This window comes from Pseudophryne corroboree, chromosome 2 (assembly GCF_028390025.1).
Source record: "Pseudophryne corroboree isolate aPseCor3 chromosome 2, aPseCor3.hap2, whole genome shotgun sequence".
NCBI lineage: Eukaryota > Metazoa > Chordata > Amphibia > Anura > Myobatrachidae > Pseudophryne > Pseudophryne corroboree.
The window spans coordinates 917,131,956-917,157,465 of record NC_086445.1 but is presented as its reverse complement, the minus strand read 5'-3'; the positions used below and the strand labels follow the sequence as shown (position 1 = coordinate 917,157,465).

Here is a 25,510-nt window from a genome sequence, read left to right as displayed (position 1 = left end):
ACTGGCAGGAGATACCTTCTTCTTGGTACACCCTCCTTCCCTACCCGCTTTTCTGCACCTAGCCCCGCTCCCGTCGCATTCGATTGGCGCAGACGCAGTAGGGATTCCCGACTGAGCTTTGAGGAATCCAGGGGATTCAAATGCGTTTCCGTGGCAACGGGAGACTCCGTATTGAACCGGGAATCTCCCGCAGAATGCGGGAGGGTAAGCAAGTATGATTCTGGGGTCTCTTATACTCTGACTTTACGTGACTCTCTCTGTATATAACAGCTGATGCAGTTATATAAGCCACTCAAGTCAATACTACATTTTTCCTCCTGGTGTTCTTACCTATAACGCTTCACTGCTACTTGACCATGAAAAGTGGGGTTAGTTATTTGGACTCCCCTTCAGCCATAACACTGTGTTACTTGCTTTGGGAAAACCTGATGTGATATTTCCCCCTACTGGCAATACCTTGAATACAGTTCACTTTACATAATCTTTCTATCATCTTTGGAGCCGATCTAAACTATGGATAAAATGTGAAAAAGAGTGTTTTCACACCCTTTTCACATTATTTTAGTAAAAATAATTTTAATAAATAGACCCCTATGTCTCTAAGGTTATGTGATCTAGTATAGCAGGGCATTAGGGACGGTATCCATTCACATGGTCGACCATGTTATGGTCGACAGTCATTAGGTCGACCACTATTGGTCGACATTGACATGGTCGACATGGACACATGGTCGACACATGAAAATGGTCGACACATGAAAAAGTCGACACATGAAAAGGTCGACATTAGTTTTTTAACTTTTTCTATTGGGGAACTTTTCCATACTTTACGATCCACGTGGACTACGACTGGAACGGTAATCTGTGCCGAGCGAAGCGGTAGCGGAGCAAAGGCACCATGCCCGAAGCATGGCGAGCGAAGCGAGCCATGCGAGGGGACGCGGTGCACTAATTGGGGTTCCCAGTCACTTTACGCAAAAAACAACACCAAAAAAAGTAAAAATAAACTCATGTCGACCTTTTCATGTGGCGACCATTTTCATGTGTCGACCATGTGTCCATGTCGACCATGTCAATGTCAACCAATAGTGGTCGACCTAATGACTGTCGACCATAACATGGTCGACCATTCATACCGGAACCATTAGGGACACCTGAGATAGACTGAGATCTCTATCTGTTCGAATTAAGGGCCCAATTCAGATTCAGGTTGGATCGTAGTGTGCGATACAACCGGAATATTTGAGAAAAAGATGCGGGCGCATGCGTCCCGTCCCCCCCGCTGTCAATCGGGCAGTGGCGGTCGCGGGGCGGTGGGGGGTGCAGCGCTCCATTTCCAGCGAGGAGGCGGAGCGTTGCGGGGGTACAGCTGGTCAAACAAGGGGCGGTGCAAACGGGGGCGTATCGGGGGTGTGATCGCGGCAGCTGCAAATTACATCATCAGAAAGATGGCAGTGGGTCTCTTGCGAGCGCAGCTAAGCTGCGCCGGCAAGAGGCTTCCTCCATTTCTGCTAACAAGCAGAAATTGCGATGTGATCGCAATTTCTGCTTGTTGAAAGGGGGTGGGGGGGTGGCTCCGGTCAGCATGCGATCCAAAGTATAGAAAATTCTGCTAATTAGCAAAATTTGCTGTCCTTACTGAACTATGCACTAAATGCCATAATTTCTTTGATACTGTGTTTATCTGTGGTGATAACACATTGTATTGTGATACCCGGGGAAATGTTTTCTCTGCTGTGAGATGTTACTTTGTACACAATAAAGCACTCTGATTAAATCTCATTGCTTGTCTTTAAATCAATCAGATGTTTACGCTCATATCCTCTTTGTACAAACCGGTAATAAGTTCATCAATTTGTACGATGGCCATATCATCCATATTATTGATCAGCCTTATACAAATCATTTGAGGATATGGGTTACCATATTTCAAGTTTTTAGGATGACAGCTGCTAGCGTGTAGAAAGGTAGTACGGTCAGTTTCTTTTCTATAGACCGTAGTATTGATACATCCATCACATAGACTGATTTTAACATCCAAAAATGTATCTCATTATTATGCATTTTCTAAGTGAATTTTACTGGTGATTCTGTGAGATTATGGTGATCGAAAATGGCCTGAAGATCTTCACATAGGCCTTTCCATATAATCAAAAGGTCATCAATAAATCTCTTTTAAAAAAAAATCCGCTGAGATATATCAGTGTCCACAAAAGGCTGTATAAAGACTGGTGACATCCGCTATAACCAGCCAAATGTCATCCATTGGCAACTCCAATTCTTTCAATTCCTTTAGCAATATAGTCGTATCCAGAAGGAAGTGTGAGTGTCCATGAATCAGGGGAGACAAGGATCACACACACGGGGACTTAGATGAACACTTTCGGTGTTTATTTTGCACAGAAGGTCACCACATAGCAAGTTGATTCCATACAGTCGGTATTACAGGCAGTAGCATACAGGTACTCACAGCATAGCAGACTCTTGATAGGCTCCAGTGATCCCTAGTCTAACCCACACAACCCGGCCTATCACTCAGGTTTCTATTCCACCATCAAGAGCAAGGTGACTCTGCCCTGGAAACCCTTATATCAGGAAATCCCAGGTGCTGCTGATCACACAACTGGGATTCTGCTACTGCTTCCAAAACCTGGTCTGGATCCTCCACATTACTTTCACATGGAAACATACTGTCTCTGCCACAGTACATACCCTCCAACTGTACCTTTTTAATAGGTAGAGTACATTTTTTCTATGGTCTGTACTGATTTTTGGCTCTCCAAACTTCCATTGAAAGTATAGTAAAAGGGTGTGGCCACGCCCCCTTTATCCGTGGCCATGCCCCCTTTTCTAATTTGTACCGGTTTTTATGTGTAAAATGTTGGAGGGTATGTATATTTATACAGTATCGTGACCTGACGAAATATTTTATTAAATGAAACGTTGACTTAGGTTGGCTGTACTTGGATCTCAGTGAACTGACTATGTTAGTCCTACAAGTGCCTCAGCTCCCTCTACTTGTTCCTCTATTGGCTATGTATATATACGTGCTGGTGACGTTATGTCCCTGCATCCAGCGGGGGTGACGTTCCCTGTGTAGGTTACAGTGATCAATACAATACTAATAACATTAAAGTAGACACCTCTGCTAATTTATAAACATATACAGCAATCCATATTCAATTTATACTTATAGATAACAGTGTTACCTGGCTATAGAGCTATAACATAGGGGAAATATGAATATGCATGCATGCAGGGAACCCTGCATACAATAATATTAGATACAGAACTCTATTGCACAAATTTAAGTGTGTATTATTTTACGTCTTTGTAAAGGCCGAAACTTTCTAAAGGTTATATTAATAATTGTCTTATATTGTAATGTAAATAATTTATTGGTTTTCAATAATTAAAAAAACATTGGAAACCAACAAACTTTGTGGCCTTTACTCTAGAAATGATCATTTTTCTATTATGTCATTACTGTGAACAAAAAATGAAAGCGTCCTCTTTAAATCGACCCTAAATTCCCGGGCAGTGTGAACGTATATGACCCGGAAATTTCCCGGGTTTTAGGTGTACTTTAAAATGGGGGTCTCAGACTGAGACCCGGGATCTTCCGAGGTTGATAAATGTGATAGGTGTATTTCCCGTGTTTTACTGTATGTCCAAAAGGCTTATTATTATTTTTTTTTAAAGTCCAAGGCTTTGCTTATATATTAAATGAAAGCCCCAGTCCTTGCTTAATTACTAAAAAAAAAAAAAACAGGCCTTGCTTATTTATTATATTAAAAACAAAAAAAGTCTCAGGCCTTGCTTATTTATTAAAAAAATAATAATAATAAAAAAAGACCCAGGCCATGCTTATATCTTGCCCCAGGCAACAATAGGTTTTATTGGGGTTATTTAAGTCGCATCGCAATGTAGTAATGTAGAACTTGTTTGTTGAAAAGGGAGACTGGATAGAGTAGCCCCTAAGGCAGGGGTGGCCAACCAGTCAGAGGCTAAGAGAGGAAAAATATCTGTAGTCAAGTCAAAAACCCGGTATCATGCCTAAGGCGCACGTGCAAAAATGGGGCGTGGCCTAACTGGCACAAGGCCATGCCCCATTTTTGTGCACTTGCCTTCAGTATGGCGTTCATAGGCGCATGACCTGTGTCACACTTCCATTTTCAGTTACACCTTAGGTGAGAAACACTGAAATAATACAAATTTACATAAAATACACTGAAACATGCCATTCTCTCAGCCTGCCCCCTTCACTCTATGCCTCTCAGCCTCCTCCCCATTCACTCTGTCTATCAGCCTGCCCCCTTTCACTCTGTGCCTCTCAGCCTGATCCCCCTTCACTCTGTGCCTCTCAGCCTCCCCCTTTCACTCTGTGCCTCTCAGCCTGCTCCATCTTCACTCTGTGCCTCTCAGCCTGCTCCCGCTTCACTCTGTGCCTCTCAGCCCGATGCTGCCTCTTCACTCTGTGCCTCTCAGCCTGCTCCCCCTTCACTCTGTGTTTCTCTACCTGCTCCCCCTTCACTCTGTGCCTCTTAGCCTGCTCCCCCTTCACTCTGTGCTCCTCTACCTGCTCCCCCTTCACTCTGTGCCTCTTAGCCTGATCCCCCTTCACTCTGCCTCTCAGCATCCTTCCCCTTTATCTCTCCATTCTACCCCCTACGGTCAATGGTAACTGCCCTCATCTGCATGACAGGGAGCCGGGGGACAGTGAGGCTGGACAGGCGCCGTTTCTTCATGGCACTGGCGTCAGACAGGGAAGGGAGCGTTGCCGTGATGTAGTGCTTGCTTAATGTTCCGGCCTCTGCTCCTTGCGTCTCGCTCCTGGCGTCTCGCTCCTGCCTCCACTCCCGGAGTCTTGCTCTTGCCTCCGCTTCCGACGTCTTGCTCCTGCCTCCACTCCCCGCGATGCGCTCCCGCTACCGCTCCCAGAAGCCCTGCAAGGTGGGAGGTGACTGCGGGTGACAGTGTGAGTGTCAGGTGCGGCGGGAGCTGCATCCAGGGGTGGATTGGCTATAGGCCGCACAGGGAAGATTCCCGGCGTGCCAACGAGCGTGCGGTGCCTGTTTTATTTCTTGCCATGTAAGGGGTGGTGCTGCCACAACAGTTACACTGTGAAAACGAGGTTGTGGATCTGCACCAGCTTAAAAAGTAAAAAATGTAGATAAAAAGAAAGATATCTATAAGGTACCAAAGTGTTGACTATTATTGTAAATCATAAATAGTACTGAGTTTTGGCGGTGCTCCCATGGATTTTGTAGTTAGCCTACATGAGAAAACAAGAGAAAAGACAAAATGCCCTTGTGTGGAAGCACTCTTTGGGTAAAATATGAAAAAAATGAATGAAAAAAAGTGAATGGAGCTAATGTATGTATGTTAGAGGTGAGGACCCTTTCGTTGTCCTTCCTCTATGGAATTGGATAAAACTTAACTTTTAATGATGATCTATAGAAAATTTCACTGAAGGTGAACAAAGAAGAATAAACATAAAATCTAGATTGCCATTGTACCAAATAAGGTTCTAGATATGGCAGGTGAAAAAAATTTTTGTGGTTGTTGTATTATTGTTGATAATAAACAATATGTACAGGTCACAGAAAGGATCGGATTGTAAGATAAGCTTAAAAATTGATATTGGATTGCCTGAAAGAAAAATGGCCCACAGCACCTAGTATTCCCTGGAGGTCTCCCATCCACGTACTAACCAGGCCATACCTGCTTAGCTTCCAAGATCGGACGTGTTCGGGCGCATTCAGGATAGTATGGCCGTGGGCCGATTGTATCAGTAATTACTGGTGATGTTTTGTGCTGATTGGAAAAAATGGTCTGAGTATTCAGCTGGAAGGCTGTGAGATTGTGGGGGAAATGTTCTTAAATGTGATCTCCTGGAAAAAGAGGCCCACAGCACCTAGTATTCCCTGGCGGTCTCCCATCCATGTACTAACCAGGCCATACCTGCTTAGCTTCCAAGATCAGACGTGATCGGGCGTATTCAGGATAGTATGGCCGTGGGCCGTTTGTTTCTGGAGATAAGTAAACAATTGTCAGGTTTAAAAGTATGTGTAGATGGTAATTGACCACAATTCCCTAGGATTGATCCTAGGGAATAGTGATTTGGAAGCAAAAACCAAAGTTATTGTTCCCACTGAAGGGTAAGGGGTGCTGCTGGTGACCAGCAAAGTGATAATTAAATGAGCCTGCAGCAAGATAATCTGGAAAAAAGTGTTTTAGGTGTTAAACAAAAAAAGAGATTTGCTGCTGTACTAAAAGTACCTATCTAAAGGTTTTCATGCTATAAATAGCAAATATTTATGATCAGATATAATTAAATTAATAACAGCTGAAAAAAACCATGTATTCCTGTTTAACCAAGAGTGTAATGGTTAACAAGGCAGTTATTGATTAACTGCAAATAGGTTCAATCCTAGAGATAGTAACAGCTGAGAGAAAACCATGTATTCCTGTGTTGACCAAGATTGTAATGGCTGACAAGGCAGTTATTGATTAACTGCAATTAGGTTCAATCCTGGAGATATTAACAAAGCAAGCACTTAGATTATTGGTCCCAATGGGGGGGTCTGATGCGTTGTTGAAATGCCGACACAATGTTTGTAGTTGTCACTACCTATTAAGTTTGTCTGCTGTAAATAGCCTGTAATCAGATAAATCTACAGAAGATTGATTAAATTAGCGCAGCAGAGAAAACAGTCTTTTTTGTCCATATATGACAACTTAAAAAGCTTATAGTACATGTCCTTGATCAATTAATTGAATAGATTCAATCCTGAATGAAAAAGTACGGAGCATAAAGTAACGTTGCTGGACCCAAATTAAGGGTCTGAAGCGCTGTTAGAAAAACGGACACAATGTTAAAGATTAAATGTTACCACTTCCAGTGATGTAGATATCCTTTGGAGAAAGGTGGCTGTAGTTTGATTGAGAATCGTGTCCGTGCCCCGTGTTCTGTGACCGTGCGGCCGCCCGTTCCGGAGAGGGCGAAGCCGCGATGACGTCACTGAATGGACGTCAGAATCCGACGTACGTTTCACCTGTGAGCTAGGCTTGTTCACGGAAGCCCTGTGCTCTCTGTCCGCCTGCTCTCCATATAAATAGGATGCACGGAGGAGTTGATTGCAATTAGATGTAGTGCAGCTGAATTTATTAGAGATCGTAAATGGGATTACTTGGGGTAAAGGAAGTTTAGTATTCTGGAAAAAGTAATCAATATATTAAATAGCATACTGGAGCTTAGGTGTGGTGGACTGAATAGTCCGTGCAGACAAATTGGATGATTTTGTTATCCTAGAGACATATTGATAATTTTAAACTGTGTATTGTGACACATATGCATGGATCTGAGCTATGAAGTCAAAATATCGCAAAGATTGGTTGAACATTGGATTGTGAGAAAATAAGAGGTTAAATATTGTTAAATGATGTGAAAAATGAATAAACGTTGGCATATACTTGTGCATGAAGAATTAATGGAAAATGTGTGAACTAATATATATGGAAACCATTGTATCCATATGTGAGAATATATGTGAGAATGTATTGACAAATTTATGTATTAAATTTAATACTAAATTGGGTAAAAGAAAAATAAATATGAAATAATGAAATATAATATGATATGAAATAAATGAAATGAAAAAATGGATAATAGAAAAATATAAAATTATATAAAAATAGGAATAAAATAAAAATGAAAATTATGAAATATAATAAAATAATAATGGTTATAAGATGAAATATAAATTGATAGCATGATTGAAGCGGTGGACTAATGATAATAAGATTGACTGGTGGGATTGGGTGATAAGTAGCAAAAGTGGGGGTGCGAAAAGCGTCATCACTTCTTTACATATTTCAATTTCCCAGTCTCCCTCCCTCTCTCCCCAATAAATTTCCTTTCCCCTTCCCTCCCCCTTTTTCCCTTTCTCCTTTCCCAGTCCATCTTCCCCCTTTTCTTCCCCCCCCCCCCCCACAACACCCCCCCCCCTCCCTCCCAATTCTCTTCCTTTTTCCTCCCTTGCCTCCCTTCCAATCTTCATTTCCAACAATCATTCCTCCACTCACTTCAATCACCCACAAACAGCCCTCCTACTCATTCACTCACTCATTATCCTCCAAGGTCACCCTTCCTCCAAATTAGATTTACTCTTCATCACTGTTCACACATTCACTTACTAATTCATTAACTCAAAATAGCAGAGTCCTCACTCATCGTTCGCCATTCAAACTCTACATACTCTCACTGCCACCATTCACTTTTCTCTCTTCTGTTTCCACCCCATTTTCCCCCTTCTTTCCTCCTTTCAATATCCCACCCCATTCCCTCATCCACCATTTATCCCCATTTCCATTCCCTTTTCCTTCACTTTTTCTCACAGATTGGCCAACCACCATGCATTCACACAACATCACATAACCTCCAGACCTCACACAGGCACCACAGTCCCAGCACAAAACCTTTCCCAAACCTCCAACCCCAACCCCCAACACCCCCACAACCCCAAACCCCCCCCCCCTTTTTCCATCCACATTCCAAATTTTCCCCCCCTTCTTCTCCCCCACTTCTGCTACCTCTTCATCACGCTTTTCGCACCCCCACTTTTGCTACTTATCACCCAATCCCACCAGTCAATCTCATTATCATTAGTCCACCGCTTCAATCATGCTATCAATTTATATTTCATCTTATATCCATTATTATTTTATTATATTTCATAATTTTCATTTTTATTTTTATTCCTATTTTTATATAATTTTATATTTTTCTATTATCCATTTTTTCATTTCATTTATTTCATATCATATTATATTTCATTATTTCATATTTATTTTTCTTTTACCCAATTTAGTATTAAATTTAATACATAAATTTGTCAATACATTCTCACATATATTCTCACATATGGATACAATGGTTTCCATATATATTAGTTCACACATTTTCCATTAATTCTTCATGCACAAGTATATGCCAACGTTTATTCATTTTTCACATCATTTAACAATATTTAACCTCTTATTTTCTCACAATCCAATGTTCAACCAATCTTTGCGATATTTTGACTTCATAGCTCAGATCCATGCATATGTGTCACAATACACAGTTTAAAATTATCAATATGTCTCTAGGATAACAAAATCATCCAATTTGTCTGCACGGACTATTCAGTCCACCACACCTAAGCTCCAGTATGCTATTTAATATATTGATTACTTCTTCCAGAATACTAAACTTCCTTTACCCCAAGTAATCCCATTTACGATCTCTAATAAATTCAGCTGCACTACATCTAATTGCAATCAACTCCTCCGTGCATCCTATTTATATGGAGAGCAGGCGGACAGAGAGCACAGGGCTTCCGTGAACAAGCCTAGCTCACAGGTGAAACGTACGTCGGATTCTGACGTCCATTCAGTGACGTCATCGCGGCTTCGCCCTCTCCGGAACGGGCGGCCGCACGGTCACAGAACACAGGGCACGGACACGATTCTCAATCAAACTACAGCCATCTTTCTCCAAAGGATATCTACATCACTGGAAGTGGTAACATTTAATCTTTAACATTGTGTCCGTTTTTCTAACAGCGCTTCAGACCCTTAATTTGGGTCCAGCAACGTTACTTTATGCTCCGTACTTTTTCATTCAGGATTGAATCTATTCAATTAATTGATCAAGGACATGTACTATAAGCTTTTTAAGTTGTCATATATGGACAAAAAAGACTGTTTTCTCTGCTGCGCTAATTTAATCAATCTTCTGTAGATTTATCTGATTACAGGCTATTTACAGCAGACAAACTTAATAGGTAGTGACAACTACAAACATTGTGTCGGCATTTCAACAACGCATCAGACCCCCCCATTGGGACCAATAATCTAAGTGCTTGCTTTGTTAATATCTCCAGGATTGAACCTAATTGCAGTTAATCAATAACTGCCTTGTCAGCCATTACAATCTTGGTCAACACAGAAATACATGGTTTTCTCTCAGCTGTTACTATCTCTAGGATTGAACCTATTTGCAGTTAATCAATAACTGCCTTGTTAACCATTACACTCTTGGTTAAACAGGAATACATGTTTTTTTTCAGCTGTTATTAATTTAATTATATCTGATCATAAATATTTGCTATTTATAGCATGAAAACCTTTAGATAGGTACTTTTAGTACAGCAGCAAACCTCTTTTTTTGTTTAACACCTAAAACACTTTTTTCCAGATTATCTTGCTGCAGGCTCATTTAATTATCACTTTGCTGGTCACCAGCAGCACCCCTTACCCTTCAGTGGGAACAATAACTTTGGTTTTTGCTTCCAAATCACTATTCCCTAGGATCAATCCTAGGGAATTGTGGTCAATTACCATCTACACATACTTTTAAACCTGACAATTGTTTACTTATCTCCAGAAACAAACGGCCCACGGCCATACTATCCTGAATACGCCCGATCACGTCTGATCTTGGAAGCTAAGCAGGTATGGCCTGGTTAGTACATGGATGGGAGACCGCCAGGGAATACTAGGTGCTGTGGGCCTCTTTTTCCAGGAGATCACATTTAAGAACATTTCCCCCACAATCTCACAGCCTTCCAGCTGAATACTCAGACCATTTTTTCCAATCAGCACAAAACATCACCAGTAATTCCTGATACAATCGGCCCACGGCCATACTATCCTGAATGCGCCCGAACACGTCCGATCTTGGAAGCTAAGCAGGTATAGCCTGGTTAGTACGTGGATGGGAGACCTCCAGGGAATACTAGGTGCTGTGGGCCGTTTTTCTTTCAGGCAATCCAATATCAATTTTTAAGCTTATCTTACAATCCGATCCTTTCTGTGACCTGTACATATTGTTTATTATCAACAATAATACAACAACCACAAAAAAAATTTTCACCTGCCATATCTAGAACCTTATTTGGTACAATGGCAATCTAGATTTTATGTTTATTCTTCTTTGTTCACCTTCAGTGAAATTTTCTATAGATCATCATTAAAAGTTACGTTTTATCCAATTCCATAGAGGAAGGACAACGAAAGGGTCCTCACCTCTAACATACATACATTCGCTCCATTCACTTTTTTTCATTCATTTTTTTCATATTTTACCCAAAGAGTGCTTCCACACAAGGGCATTTTGTCTTTTCTCTTGTTTTCTCATACAACAGTTACACTGTATACCTCTGGTTTTGCTCATGTGAGGCCACTTCTACAATTTTTTCCAGGGCCACTTTCAGGTCCCAATCCACCCCTGGCTGCATCAGTTTGTCAAAAGAGCCGCACGATAAAAAATTGTCCTCCATGAGAGAGACTGGAGTACTCTCTAGATAACTGTACTCCTGTGTAGGAAGGATATGTCTATAAGGTCACATTGTAAAATAAAGGTTTGTTTATCATCATTCAGTAAATGGGAGATTTTTTTTTTATTTTTTTACTAATAACAAGCCTCTACTCTATGGTGAGTTTAATCTGTGATATACTGCAGAGAAATATGCAGTGCTCAGTGACTGTGCAGCAAGTAATTGGAACCAGTTGATTATGTTATTGGGGGGCAATTCAGAGCCAAACGCAGTCGTGCGTCTGTATGCAGCGTCTGTATTTGGAAAGTCTGCGCATGTGCACTGGCCGCAGTAAGCGTGCGCGACTCTACTCCTTGCGGCTGCATCCTGGAAGGCGTTTCGAGAGCATCCTGGAAGGATGTGGCTGCAAGGTGAATGACAGTGGCGCATGTTCAGAGGGTGGCGTTGCGGAGGCGTGGCTGCCGAAACCGGGCTTGTCGAGAGTGTTAAAAAAAATGGCGGCAAACCACCTTACAGCGCAGGCAGGGGTTGACCTTAAATCGATGCGTCCGCAATTAAATTGTGGACGCATCGTGAGGCGGCGCCATACATACTGGATGGCCTTGCCCTGTGCTGGGCAGGGTCCCCAGCATGTGAGGAAATGGACACAGATCTTGCTGTGGATGCAATCTCTGAATGAGGCACTTGGTTTGTTATTGGTCCTTTGTACTAGGATGTTTCCAAATGTTACTTATACCCCTTTTCCACTGCAGACCCAGAAAATTCCCTGGGTAAAGAGCAGGGTCTGGGACTCTGCAGTTTAGTGAACCTTGCAGGCAGATATACTGTATCACAATATGGCCTCCATATTTTGAATAATATTTAAGGAGCTTTACTGTGTAGCATAATGTATATGGGGCATTACTGTGTAGCATAATGTATAAAAGGGGCTCTACCTGGTGTAATGTTTAAAAGGGGCTCTACCTGGCCTAACGTGTACAAAGGGCTCTACCTGGTATAATGTGTATAATGGGCTCTACCTGGCATAATGTATATAAGGGGCTCTGCTCTACTGTGGTGTAACGTGTGTAAGGGGCTCTAACATGGCATATTGTATAAAAGGGGTACTAATGTGTGGTGTAATGTGACTGACGGACATTAGTGTGCGGTGTAATGTGAATTGATACTATTCTGTGGCCACGCACCTTCTCCATGAAGCAACGCCACTAAATTTTTGCGCACTGTCCCTATTTTGAAGTTGGGGGTAGGGGGGCAAAGGAAACTTTTGCCCTGAGCATCAAAAAGTCTAGAACTGGCCCTGGCTGAGTGTGTGGCACAGTCACTAGCTAGAAGGCACTCTGCCACCCTCTTCTACCTAGCAGTGTACCTGGGTAAGTACCACACAGCAAGTAAAGCTGCAGGACGTATTAGCCACCTTTCTGCTTCTCTGCTACTCCCTTGGCACTTGCTGTGTGACTCTATGTATGGCGGGGGTGCTAGACCAGGGTACACAGGTGCCTTGCTACACACAATGTTCATGATCAGTCTATTAATAACCCAGAGTAGTTGTGTATGGTATCAGGATTAGACCCTCCTTTGATTTCTGCAAGCATATTAGACAAGAAGCGAGAAGGATAAAGAATTACAGGAGATGGTTTTATGGTAGGGTATGGTAGGTATTAATGGTAGGTATGGTAGGTATTAAAATCATTGATGGTTTATGGCCGATGTAGAATACTTTTGCCATCAATGGTGAGCCAGATGGTTTCCTTCCATCAATGGCAAGGCATGACCAAATTTATTTATTTTTCTTTATGAGATGCTGGGACACAGTGCATTGCTCCGCCCCAACATCCACAAAGTCCCACCCCACAGGCCAATCACTGAAAGCACAGGGTTTCCATCAGTTGTGGAAACCATTGATGGTCATCTACTGCTTAGTTGCCAGTCATCGATGGTTAAAGAGAATGATATTGTGTTGATGGTGGTGGGAAATTAATGAAAGTAAAGTGGAGCTTGCATTCAATGGAAAAGGCAGCACGGGTGGGGTAATGGTTAGCATTACTGCCGCACAGCACTGAGGTCATGGGTTCAACTCCCACTATGGCCAACACTGTGTAATTTGTATATTCTCCCCATGCTTGCATGGGATTCCTTTGGGTACTTCGGTTTCCTCCCACAGTTCAAAAATATACTGGTAGGTTAATTGTCCCCAAACAAAATTATCCCTAGCGTAAATGTGTGTGCGTGTACATGTGGTAAGGAAATATAGATTGTAAGCTCCACTAGGGCAGTGAATGGCCAAATATTCTATGTAAAGCGCTGCAGAATATGTGTGCGTTATATAAAAAACTGGTAATAAATAATAAAAGGGAAACATTTTGGAGTACAAAATTTAAACCAGTCTGTCATAGCTGGAAGGTCATATCCCCACTCTCTCCAAACATAAAAGAATAACCGTAAGAATACTTTATCCTACTTTAAAGACTCCTTGACCCTCATAATGAACTGTAAACATGTCAGAGGGGTATAATGCATGTTTTTTATTCTTTATGAACCTTCCATAACATACCACAATATCAGATACATTTGTAGAGGAACTACAGTCACCTTCAGTTTTCTCCAGTTCCAGGTCTTTCCATATGATACAGTGAATTTCAATATTTATTGATGTTGCCTTTACTATACAGCAGTGGTTCTCAAACTTTCTTGAATCGCAGCCCCCTAGGCTATCGACATTTATATCACGGCACCCCTAGGCCAACAGTTTATTGAGAAATTCAGAAAAAATGATTATATTAAGTCAACTGTGCTTACCTGTTACTCTTATGTTCAATTATGTGGTGATGGACAGGGATGTTTGTTCACATATTTTATGATTAGCGGCCACCAGCACTAGTTTTGCTTATCACACTGACCATAAATAATTTGTTTCGGTCCTGGACCACCAACCCGTGGCACCCTGACAATCAGTGTGGGAACCACTGCTATAGAATATGTTTAAAATAGACTTGAAACTGTACAGAAGTCATATGTTCCAATTCCTGACTATTACATATTGTGGTATAACAAAACTTAGAAGTTGTTGATTGAAATGGCTTCTCTCAGCTGCATACATATTACTTCATCGATGTATAGGGTATTTTCCTTAACCTGGATCTCCTCCTCCAGGGAGAGTTGGTTACGGTTCAGGCCTTTTAGCTCAGCTTCTGCCTGGCTCAGAGTTTGACGTAGTCTGAAAAGAGATCAAATCAGAGGTTAGATTCTATATAATACTGTCTTTCTCTCCCGGAACTGTCAAGAGACTCCCAAAAATCAGGTGGCATTGCCAGCCACCAAGAAGGGTGGGCAAATCTCCCGCATTTCGCCTCCACCCACTGCTGAGGATCCAGTGGGCGATGACGAGATTCATACTGGATTGCGTCATTGTAGCCACGCCCCCTCAGTTTACAATGCCAGTTATCTCTGCATTGTATAACAGGGTGTGTGGCCACAATGACGAGATCATGCAACCACGCACCTGCACAGCCTCCTAAACTGCATAACTCTGCAACAACACCCATATATAACGCACCCCCCTCTGTGACATTTATGCTAACCCCCCCTTTCCCTTTACCCCCAGCAACAAAATAGTTTAAACAAGAGGGTGGGGGCTGTGCTGTTGGAAGGGGCTAACTAGGCCCCCAGTAGTTTAGCCTCCCTGTAGTTTGCCCCCAAGTAGTAATGCCCCTGTAGTTACGCCCCCAGTAGTAATGCCCCTGTAGTTATGCCCCCACTAGTAATGCCCTCCTGTAGTTTGCCCCCAGTAGTTAGCCCCTTTCTAGTTTGCCCCAGAAGCAGCTTGCCCCTTGTAGTTTGCCCCCAGTAGCTTGCCCCCTTGTAGTTTGCCCCCAGTAGCTTGCCCCCTTGTAGTTGGCCCCCAGTAATAATGTCCCCGAGTAGTTTGCCCCCAGTAGATACTCCTCAGTAGTAATGCCCCCCAGTAGTTTGCCCCCAGTAGATGCCCCCCCAGTAGTAATGCCCCCAGTAGTTTGCCCCCCCCCAGTAGTAATACCCCCCAATAGTTTGCCCCCTGTAGATGCCCCCCCAGTAGTAATGCCCCCCAGTAGATGCCCCCCAAGTAGTAATGCCCCCCCCAGTAGTTTGCCCCCAGTAGATGCGCCGCTACACTAAGGAAGAAAACAATAATCACCGAGCCCCGCTCCCGCTTCCAGACCGCTGCAGACCTCTTTTGGCACCCGCTCCTCGGCACTATGGGAGAGAAGTCATGACGTTTATCCCATAGCGCACAGTGACAGCGCCAGAAGCCAGAGCTCAGTACTGACCTCCTGCCGCTGGCTTCCGCTATAGAGAGTGAGACGGGTGCCTGCTGGTAACACAATCTCAGCGGGCGCACAGCATCTCCCTGCGGCGCCGGGGACACATCGGGTTTGGTGAGCCGGAGGGTGTGGCCACAATGACGGAGGGTGTGGCAACAATGAAGGGGCTAACTAAGATCTTCCCTGAGTGTTAAGCATGCATTTACCGAAGGAGAGCCACAGCATCTAGAGGTATGCCCAATGCTGCCAGTGGCTCCATCATGACAGTTGAGTTCTCTAACTTAAGTGATGTTATGACTCTGGTTTTCTTACATTCATCCGTTTTCATTTTTTTTAGATTGTTTGCTGTGTAACCTGTTCTACATACTTGTAATATTATCTTTTTTGTAATTAAACCAGTATTTTTCGGATTAAAAAACCTTAATCTAGCGTATGCACCATGTCTCCTGGTGAATTTGCGAGCCTTTGAGGTCAAAGCTACATACCAAAGTGTGAGTGTGCAATTAAAAATTCTGTATGCAGGTAGCCGCAAAGGACTTATCAGTACATCCTTTGCTGGTGGCAGTTACCGTGTTTGATTAACAGCACGTGCTGAGGTAACTATAAGTCACTGATGGGGATTTTCAGATTGAAGTATCTGGAGAATTTGTCGGCCAGTTGTGACATCCCCCCTGAATCAACCTGGCTGCTCCCTCCAGGAGACAGCAGTCAGAAAGTCAGCAACTATGTTCTATATGCATAACATTGAATTAAGTATATAGACAGGGAAGGGCAATTATTTCAGCTTGGGGCCGCTTAAAAAGAGGGCTGCTCATAAAATATCTTGTGTTTACGATGCAATGCATCAAGCAGTGAAAATAGTGGAGAAGTTGTCCAAAGCAGCCAATCAGTATAAGCCTGATTATCAAGTACACTATATAAAATGACTAGCTGAATACCCGTGCTTCGCTACGGAATTGCAAGTATAATCACAAAGAGAAAGATAATTTAATACTGCTTTTAAAATAGGCTCACTTGTGGTAGGATGTCGTTGAGAACTGGTAGCATCAAAGTGCCCCTCCATGAAACCGCCCGAGAACACACCAAAACAATAAACATATTTTATTGTATGGGAATCTGTAGTCTCTGTGTCTTATTTTCTGGACAATGGGATATACCTGAAGTTAACTGGTTAGTTTATCACAGAAGACCAGCAATTAGACTTACAGCAGGACATGCTCCGCCTGCCGCTGCCAACCTTTGTCAGGCTGCATCTCTGGGCGGGCCTTCCCTGGATTGATGCTGTCAAAAGGCTGGTGCTGAGGAGAATAATCCGTCTCCTTCTCTGCCCTTTCCCACCTCTGATGCTGCCCTGCTCAGTGCTGTAAATGCTGGGACGACAGTCCAAGCTCCGCCCGCTGTATATTAAATATGTAAGGTTTGCAGGGATAGGCTGACTCTATTCCAAATGGCCCTAGGTCTCCTTGCTTAGCTTCTCACTCTCCTTAGGGCTCCTACTTTGAGGTAAAAAGCTAAATATTTTTGCACAACACTTAAGGTAACTGGGAGAGCTGTCGGTACCCTTTACACAGCAGATAAGCAGTTGCTGACTATTTAGCTTTCATTTAATGCATTTAAGAGTCAAAATATCTATCTCTTCTTTCCTCCTATTGCTCTCTGAGAGGTTCGGCAATGTTTAATTCAAGTGACAGGTTAACCTCTGATAATTGAGACACTATCCTCTCCTGACTGGAAATAGGTTGGTTAAGTACTTATATCTGAAATCTATATATATAAAAAAAAAATAAGATTTTAAACCTACCGGTAAATCTTTTTCTCCTAGTCCGTAGAGGATGCTGGGGACTCCGTAAGGACCATGGAGTATAGACGGCTCCGCAGGAGACATGGGCATTCTAAGACTTTAGAATGAGTGTGCACTGGCTCCTCCCTCTATGCCCCTCCTCCAGACCTCAGTTAGGACTGTGCCCAGAGGAGACTGACAGTACGAGGAAAGGATTTTTGTTAATCTAAGGGCGAGATACATACCAGCCCACACCATACACACCGTACAACATGGTATATACTAAACCAGTTAACAGCATGAACAAAACAGCATCAGCCAGAGACTGATCTCAACTGTAACATAGCCCTTATGTAAGCAACAACTATATACAAGCCTTGCAAAATTTGCCCGCACTGGGACGGGCGCCCAGCATCCTCTACGGACTAGGAGAAAAAGATCCACTGGTAGGTTTAAAATCTTATTTTCTCTTACGTCCTAGATGATGCTGGGGACTCCGTAAGGACCATGGGGTTTATACCAAAGCTCCAGACCGGGCGGGAGAGTGTGGATGACTCTGCAGCACTGATTGAGCAAACATGAGGTCCTCATCAGCCAGGGTATCAAACTTGTAGAATTTTGCAAAAGTGTTTGAACCCGACCAAGTAGCAGCTCGGCAAAGCTGTAATGCCGAGACGCCTCGGGCAGCCGCCCAAGAAGAGCCCACCTTCCTAGTGGAATGGGCCTTTACCGAATTTTGGAACCGGCAATCCAGTCGTAGAATGAGCCTGCGGAATCGTGTTGCAGATCCAGCGAGCAATAGTCTGCTTAGACGCAGGAGCGCCAACCTTGTTGGCTGCATACAGGACAAACAGTGCTTCTGTTTTCCTAACCCTAGCCGCTCTGGCTATATAAATCTTTAAGGCCCTGACTACATCAAGGGACTTGGAATCCTCAAAGGCACCCGTAGCCACAGGCACCACAATAGGTTGGTTCATATGAAATGACGAAACCACCTTAGGCAGAAAATGAGGACGAGTCCTCAACTCTGCTCTATCCGCATGGAAAATCAGATAGGGGCTCTTGTAAGACAAGTGAGAAACTTCAATTCAACTGATTGAAGAGGTTCAAATCACTGTGATTTAAGGAACTGTAACACCACGTTAAGGTCCCACGGTGCCGCCGGAGGCACAAAAGGAGGTTGGATGTGCAACACTCCCTTTACAAAAGTCTGGACTTCTGGGAGAGAAGCCAACTCCTTCTGAAAGAATATAGATAAGGCCGAAATCTGCATCTTAATGGAGCCTAACTTCAGGCCCATATCCACATTTGACTGCAGAAAATGGAGAAAACCACCCAGTTGAAGATCATCCGTAGGGCATTCCTGGCTTCTCACCAAGACACATAGTTTCTCCAGATACGGTGATAGTGTTTCGCCGTTACCTCCTTCCTAGCTGTAATAAGAGTAGTGACGCCTTCATCCGGAATACCTTTCCTAGCTAGGATTTGGTGTTCAACCGCCATGCCGTCAAACGTAACCACGGTAAGTCTTGGAACACACAGGGCCCCAGTAGTTTCAGGTCCTCCTGGAGAGGAAGAGGCCACGGATCTTCTGAGAGCATTTCCTGAAGATCTGAATACCAGGCCCTTCGAGGCCAATCTGGAATAACGAGTATTGTCTGCACGCTTGTTCGTCTTATGATTCTCAATATCCTTGAGATGAGAGGAAGTGGAGGGAACACAGAGACCGACTGAAACCCCCACGGTGTCACCAGGGCGTCCACTGCCACTGCCTGAGGGTCCCTTGACCTGGAACAATACGTCCGAAGCTTTCTGTTGAGGCGTGACGCCATCATGTCTATTTAAGGAAGTCCCCAACGACTTGTCACCTCTGCAAAGACTTCTTGATGAAGTCCCCACTCTCCTGGATGGAGATCGTGTCTGCTGAGGAAGTCTGCTTCCCAGTTACATGATTTTCCGCCCAGCGAAGAATCCTGGTGGCTTCTGCCATTGCTGCTCTGCTTTTTGTCCCGCCCTGGCAGTTTACATGCGCCCCGGCTGTGACGTTGTCTGACTGTATCAGAACAGGTAGGTTGCAAAGAAGATTCTCCGCCTGTCGGAGGCCGTTGTATATGGCACTCAATTCCAGCACATTGATGTGTAGACAAGCCTCCTGGCTTGACCATATTCCCTGGATATTGTTTCCCTGTGTGACTGCTCCCCATCCTCGGAGGCTCGCGTCCGTGGTCACAAGAACCCAATCTTGAATGCCGAACCTGCGACCCTCTAGAAGAGGAGTACTCTGGAGCCACCACAGGAGAGAGACCCTGGCCCTGGGGGACCGGGTATCTTCCGATGTATCTGCAGATGGGACCCTGACCACTTGTCCAGAAGGTCCCACTGAAAAGTCCTTGCATGGAACCTGCCGAATGGAATGGCCTCGTAGGCCGCCACCATCTTTCCCAATACTCGAGTGCATTGATGAACTGACACTCTTTTTGGCTTTAACAGGTCTTTGATCATGTTCTGGAGTTCCTGGGCTTTTTCCACTGGGAGAAAAAAAACCTTTGTTTTTCCGTATCCAGAATCATGCCCAAAAAAGACAGCCGAGTTGTCGGAACCAACTGCGACTTTGGTAGATTTAGAATCCAGCTGTGCTGTTGTAGTACTCTCAGGGAGAGCGACACGCTTTTTAATAACTGTTCCCTTGAACTCGCTTTTATCAGGAGATCGTCCAAGTATGTGATACTTGTGACCCCTTGCTTGCGCAGGAGCACCATCATTTCCGCCATTACCTTGGTGAAAATTCTCGGGGCCGTGGAAAGCCCAAACGGCCACGTCTGAAACTGGTAATGACAATCCTGTACAGCGAATCTTAGGTACGCCCGATGAAGAGGATATAAGGGGACATGAAGGTATGCATTCTTTATGTCTAGTGACACCATAAAATCCCCCCCTTTCCAGGCTGGATATCCTTGCCCTGAGAGATTCCATCTTGAATTTGAACCTCTTTAAATATAGGTTTAGGGATTTTAGATTCAGAATTGGTCTGACCGAGCCATCCGGCTTTGGGACCACAAATAGGGTTGAATAAAACCCTTTTCCCTGTTGCACTAGGGGAACCATGATAATCACTTGCTGTTGACACAGCTTTAGTATGGCAGCCAAAACTATTTTCCTCTTCGGGGAAGTAGCTGGCAAGGCCGATTTGAAAATCGGTGTGGAAGCACCTCTTTGACTGATTTGGTAGACGCAGGGGAGGACATTTTTCCTGTGAACAAGCCGTAGGCGGTGTTCTTTTCCCTCTACCTCTACCTCTGGCGAAGAAAGAAAGCCACGCCCCTTTCTGAACTTACGTGACCGAAAGGACTGCATGTGTTATTGGGGTGTTTCCTTATCCTGTGGGGGAACGTAAGGCAAAAAAGACGACTTACCCGCGGTAGCTGTGGAAACCAGGTCCGCGAGGCCCTCCCCAAATAAAACTTCACCCTTGTAAGGTAAAGCCTCCATATGTCTCTTTGAGTCAGCATCACATGTCCATTGACGGGTCCGCAGGGACCTACTAGCAGAACCTGCCATGGCATTAGCTCTTGAACCCAAAAGCCCAATATCTCTCGCAGCCACTCTCATAAATAGTGCTGCATCCTTGATGTGACCTAAGGTCAACACCATACTATCTTTATCTAGGGTGTCAATGTCAGATGACAAGTTATCAGCCCAAGCTGTAATTGCGCTACCTACCCATGCCGACGCTACTGCAGGTCTAAATAGGGCTCCCGTAGTCGCATAAATTGATTTTAAGGTAGATTCCTGCCTACGATCTGCAGGATCCTATAGGGCCGCCGTATCAGGGGATGGTAGTGCTACCTTTTTGGACCAGCGCGTTAAGGCCTTGTCCAGCGCGGGCGAGGATTCCCACCATAACCTGTCCTTTGAGGGGAAAGGATACGCCATAATAATTCTCTTGGGAACCTGCAGTATAATGTCAGGAGTCTCCCAAGCTTTTTTAAATAAAACGGTCAGCTCATGAGATGAGTTAGGTTACTTTTCTTTAAACATGCAGACCCTCGTGTCAGGGACAGAGGAGTCCTCTGTGCAGGGCCGTCTTTTCATATGGGCTCAATGGGCACTTGCCCAAGGGCCCCAGGATTCTAGACTGATAGCTGAGGGTCTCCTCTTTCCAGGGGTACCAGATTTTTGAAAATCGGCCCTGAGGAACTGGAGATATCCGACTTCAAAGCAGTGGTCCCCATCCAAGCCTGTTAATTGCTCTTCCCAGCCAGATATCTTGAGTTCTGTCTGACTTAGAGTTTTTCAGAGGGTATACTCCAAAAGCTGTCACTCTACTCTTTTGGTGAACACTGGCAGCTTGTCTATACTATGCCCAGAACCAGAGATATCAGCTTTCAAGCAGCTGGTCCCTGCTCCAGCTCCACATGCCTAATAAGCAGTTTTATATTTTCGTTGGTGGATTGCTCTGGCTCCTGAACTCTGATCCCCAAGTCCCCAGTACCTCCTGAAAGATGGGATTCTCTAGTTTTTTTTTATCCCATTAAAGCTAGGAAATCTATTTCCAGGAACTGGAGATATCTGCAGTAAAATAAGCTGCCCTCCCACCAGAAAATTATGAATATTAAGCCCACTCCACTATTGACCCCTTCCCTGTATATTAAACACCCCCTACCACCCTGAAAGTCACGTACTCTGGCCCCTTCATTTAGCCCAATGTCCCCTTCTACAGTTTAGTGTTCTCCTTCCTGCCCCATCTGTGCAGTAAAGGAGTAATTAGCAGAAATTATTTCTCCAGGTCCTACATGCTGAGCGGAAGATAGAACACCCCCTACCACCCGCAGGACAGTAAAGCTGCCGCTGATAGCATCCCCCACCCCTACCACTGATGGGTGGGTAGGGGGCCCAGTGCATTGCTGTGCCCAGGGGCCTACACTGCTGTTAAGACGGCTCTGCCTCTGTGATATGCAAAACATCTTTTATTGCAATAATCATATATTGAATACTTCGCGACTCATGGGTGCAACCTTGCATCATCCTAGTCGACACTGGAGTCGTAATCCGTGTCGGTATCAGTGTCTGCTAACTAGGTAAAGGGACGTTTATGGGACCCTGAAGGGTCCTGGGACACAGTAAAAGCCATGGGTTAATTCCCTGCTTGTCTTTGGACTCTGTTTGTCCAATCTCTTATGTAATAAAGCCACCTTAGCATTCAAAACATTCCACATGTCCACTTAATCAGGTGTCGGCTGTGCCGACGGAGACACCACCACCATCTGCTCTGCTACCTCCCAAGACTAGCCTTCCGCTTCAGATATGTCGACACACACATACTGACATCCCCACACACACTGGGATAAATAAATATGGGGACTGACCCACAATAAGGCCCTTTGGAGAGACAGAGAGAGAGTATGCCAGCACACACCCAGCGCCACAATATACTGAAACCAAGGTCCCAGCCTAACTAGCGCTTTATATATATATATATATATATATATATATATATGTACAATTTGCACCAAATAAATGTGGCCCCCTGTTATTGTTCAGCAGGGGAGAGTCCGGGAGCACTTCTCTGCAGCATGCTGTGGAGAAAATGGCGCTGGTTAGTGCTGGAGGATCAAGCCCCGCCCCCGCGACGGCGGGCTTCGGTCCCGCTCAATTTCTTTATACTGGCGGGGGTTTTATACTATACTGCCTCCGCAGTATCTGAGACCTGTGCCAGTGATGTTTTTGAGGAAATAATTGCTGCCCAGGGCGCCCCCGCTGCGCCCTGCACCCTTACATTGCTTTCTCTGTGTGTGTGTGTGTGTGTGTGTGTGTGTGTGTGTGTGTGTGTGTGTGTGTGTGTGTGTGTGTGTTGGGAGCAATGTACCTCATTGAAGATCTGAAGTCTTCTGCCGCCTTTGAAGTCTTCTTTCTTCTCATACTCACCCGGCTTCGATCTTCCAGCTCTGTGAGGAGGAGGACGGCGGCGCGGCTCCGGGACGAACGGCGAGAGTGAGACCTGCGTTCCAACCCTCTGGAGCTAATGGTGTCCAGTAGCCTAAGAAGCAGAGCCTATCATTTAAGTAGGTCTGCTTCTCTACCCTCAGTCCCACGATGCAGGGAGCCTGTTGCCAGCAGTGCTCCCTGAAAATAAAAAACCTAACAAAAGTCTTTTCAGAGAAACTCAGTAGAGCTCCCCTGGGCACAGGATCTAACTGAGGTCTGGAGGAGGGGCATAGAGGGAGGAGCCAGTGCACACCCATTCTAAAGTCTTAGAGTGCCCATGTCTCCTGCGGAGCCGTCTATACCCCATGGTCCTTACGGAGTCCCCAGCATCCTCTAGGACGTAAGAGAAAGGCAAATACCACTGACACATCACAAAATCTTCTTAACCATAAGGCTGGACTTCCTTGCCAGTGGCAGTTGCAGAGCAGTCCGTTATTCAAATAGGGGAGCCACACCCAGTGATGTTTGACAGTGTTTAGGGGTGGCAGTTGATGTGGCTCCCCTATTTAAATAATGGACTGCTCTGTAACTGCCACTGGTAAGGAACAAAGCATTGTGTTCTCCCCCCTCTGCTGTTATCGCCAGCACCATGCATTCTTTACAGGTGGGTGGGGGAGAGAGTCCTGAACCACTGCGGGTGGGGGACGGGCGGTTGTGGGGGTGCTGTGGGTGGGGAGGATAGGCTGTTGCGGGGGTGCCACGGGTGGGGGAGGGGGTCCGGAGCCACCGCAGGGGGGGGGGGGGGGGCGTTTGCAGGGGTGCGGTGGTGCTACGGTTGGGGGAGGGGCGGGTGCGGGGTTGCATGAGGTGTATCCAGCCGGGGCACCGCAGAGGTGACAGTACAGGGGACAAAGGCACAGCATAGGTGACATATGGTGTCGCAAGGTCATGATCGGCACATGTGTTGTGCATGGTAGGAAAGGGGAGAGCAGCAGCACACTGCCGGCCTCCTGCAGCCCTCCGCTGATGCAGCTGCGCTACTTACTGAAGCACAGCCGGTAGTCTCCTGTGTGGAGGCGCCCCCTGTCCTCGGTGCTGTAGCGCATCATGCAGCTGATCCAGCGGCGGTTACATGCTACGGCTCTCCCTCCGTGGCCCCGCTTCAGGACAGCGGCAGCAGCTCAGCAGAGTATAAACGCCGGGCTGTAGCGGCACAGCACGTTGATGTTATATCCCCTCCTCTCGTGGCGGAGGCACGAGCCCTACACACAGCCGCAGCAGCACTATCTGACCCTGGCATCTACAGGTCTGACAGGGGCACTGTGGCTGCAGCCGATCCAGAACATGTCTGCTGGGCAAACACACACAGCAAAGCCACAGACAATTGGTGACCAGGCGCCCACCGTGCCCTCCTCACCGGCCCCCATGCACTGACCTCTCCCCGGCACTCACACGTCAAAGAGTCTGACTTTCCCTCAGTCAGTGTGGGGAGATGTGTGCGCACTGTACACACATTTACCCTCCCTACTTCCTAGGATGTGATAGACCTGCCGCTAAGGTTAGTTCTAAAACCAAGTTGGTGAAGTGACCTCTGATGTCACCAGGGGGAGGATCTACCCTGCCGCTAACCCAATGAGTGCTCCTAGCCACGCCCAGCTTTAGCCACACAGTCAGAAAATGACAGATCTGGGCGGTAGTTACTGATTGGTTGCTATGGGCAACTTCTCCACTGTTTTCATTGCTTGATACGTACATCAACCCCTCTGTGACACATAGTAGTAGATAGCTTCATTTGAGATTCCCCAAGGCAAGCTCAGAAAACTACAATGGCTCACAGGTCACAAGTTAGACATCTATGCAAAGAGTTCACGTGTAAAACATTAGTGACCAGGAAGAATCATTTGATTGGACAGTAGTAATGTAAAAGATATGTGTATCTGAGAATAGTGGAAGCATGGCTGAGCTACGTGTACTGCTGGAATTGTATCATCCCTTGCCTACTAACAAGAAGTTTATTTTGATGATAAAACTCATTGTAATTATTAGGTAAACTTGTCGAAATTATTGGGTAAGACACCCTGGAATCTTACACTATCTGAGAAAATGTACCAAGGAGAACCAAAAAAGTGGGATATTTGAAGCAATGCTTGAGTAGAAGAATATTAATCAACTAAAAAAAGGAA

General features: G+C 45.0%; 1 protein-coding gene and 4 pseudogenes across 2 annotated transcripts in view; 2 read left to right on the top strand and 3 right to left on the bottom strand.

The window, feature by feature from the left end:
- Positions 1–5,665: 5,665 nt before the first annotated feature.
- LOC135052706 (5S ribosomal RNA) lies at positions 5,666–5,783 on the bottom strand (annotated as a pseudogene).
- A 122-nt stretch (positions 5,784–5,905) lies between these two features.
- Positions 5,906–6,023, bottom strand: LOC135052670 (5S ribosomal RNA; annotated as a pseudogene).
- A 4,418-nt stretch (positions 6,024–10,441) lies between these two features.
- Positions 10,442–10,559, top strand: LOC135052669 (5S ribosomal RNA; annotated as a pseudogene).
- A 122-nt stretch (positions 10,560–10,681) lies between these two features.
- Positions 10,682–10,799, top strand: LOC135052701 (5S ribosomal RNA; annotated as a pseudogene).
- A 3,032-nt stretch (positions 10,800–13,831) lies between these two features.
- The window catches only part of TEKT1 (tektin 1), a 105,425-nt gene continuing 93,746 nt past the window's right edge, over positions 13,832–25,510 (bottom strand). For both annotated transcript variants that reach the window (XM_063956133.1, XM_063956132.1), the window contains exon 8: positions 13,832–14,538. In XM_063956133.1, coding sequence (XP_063812203.1) covers positions 14,379–14,538 — 160 coding nt within the window. In that variant the 3' untranslated portion in view covers positions 13,832–14,378. The remainder of the gene's footprint in view (positions 14,539–25,510) is intronic.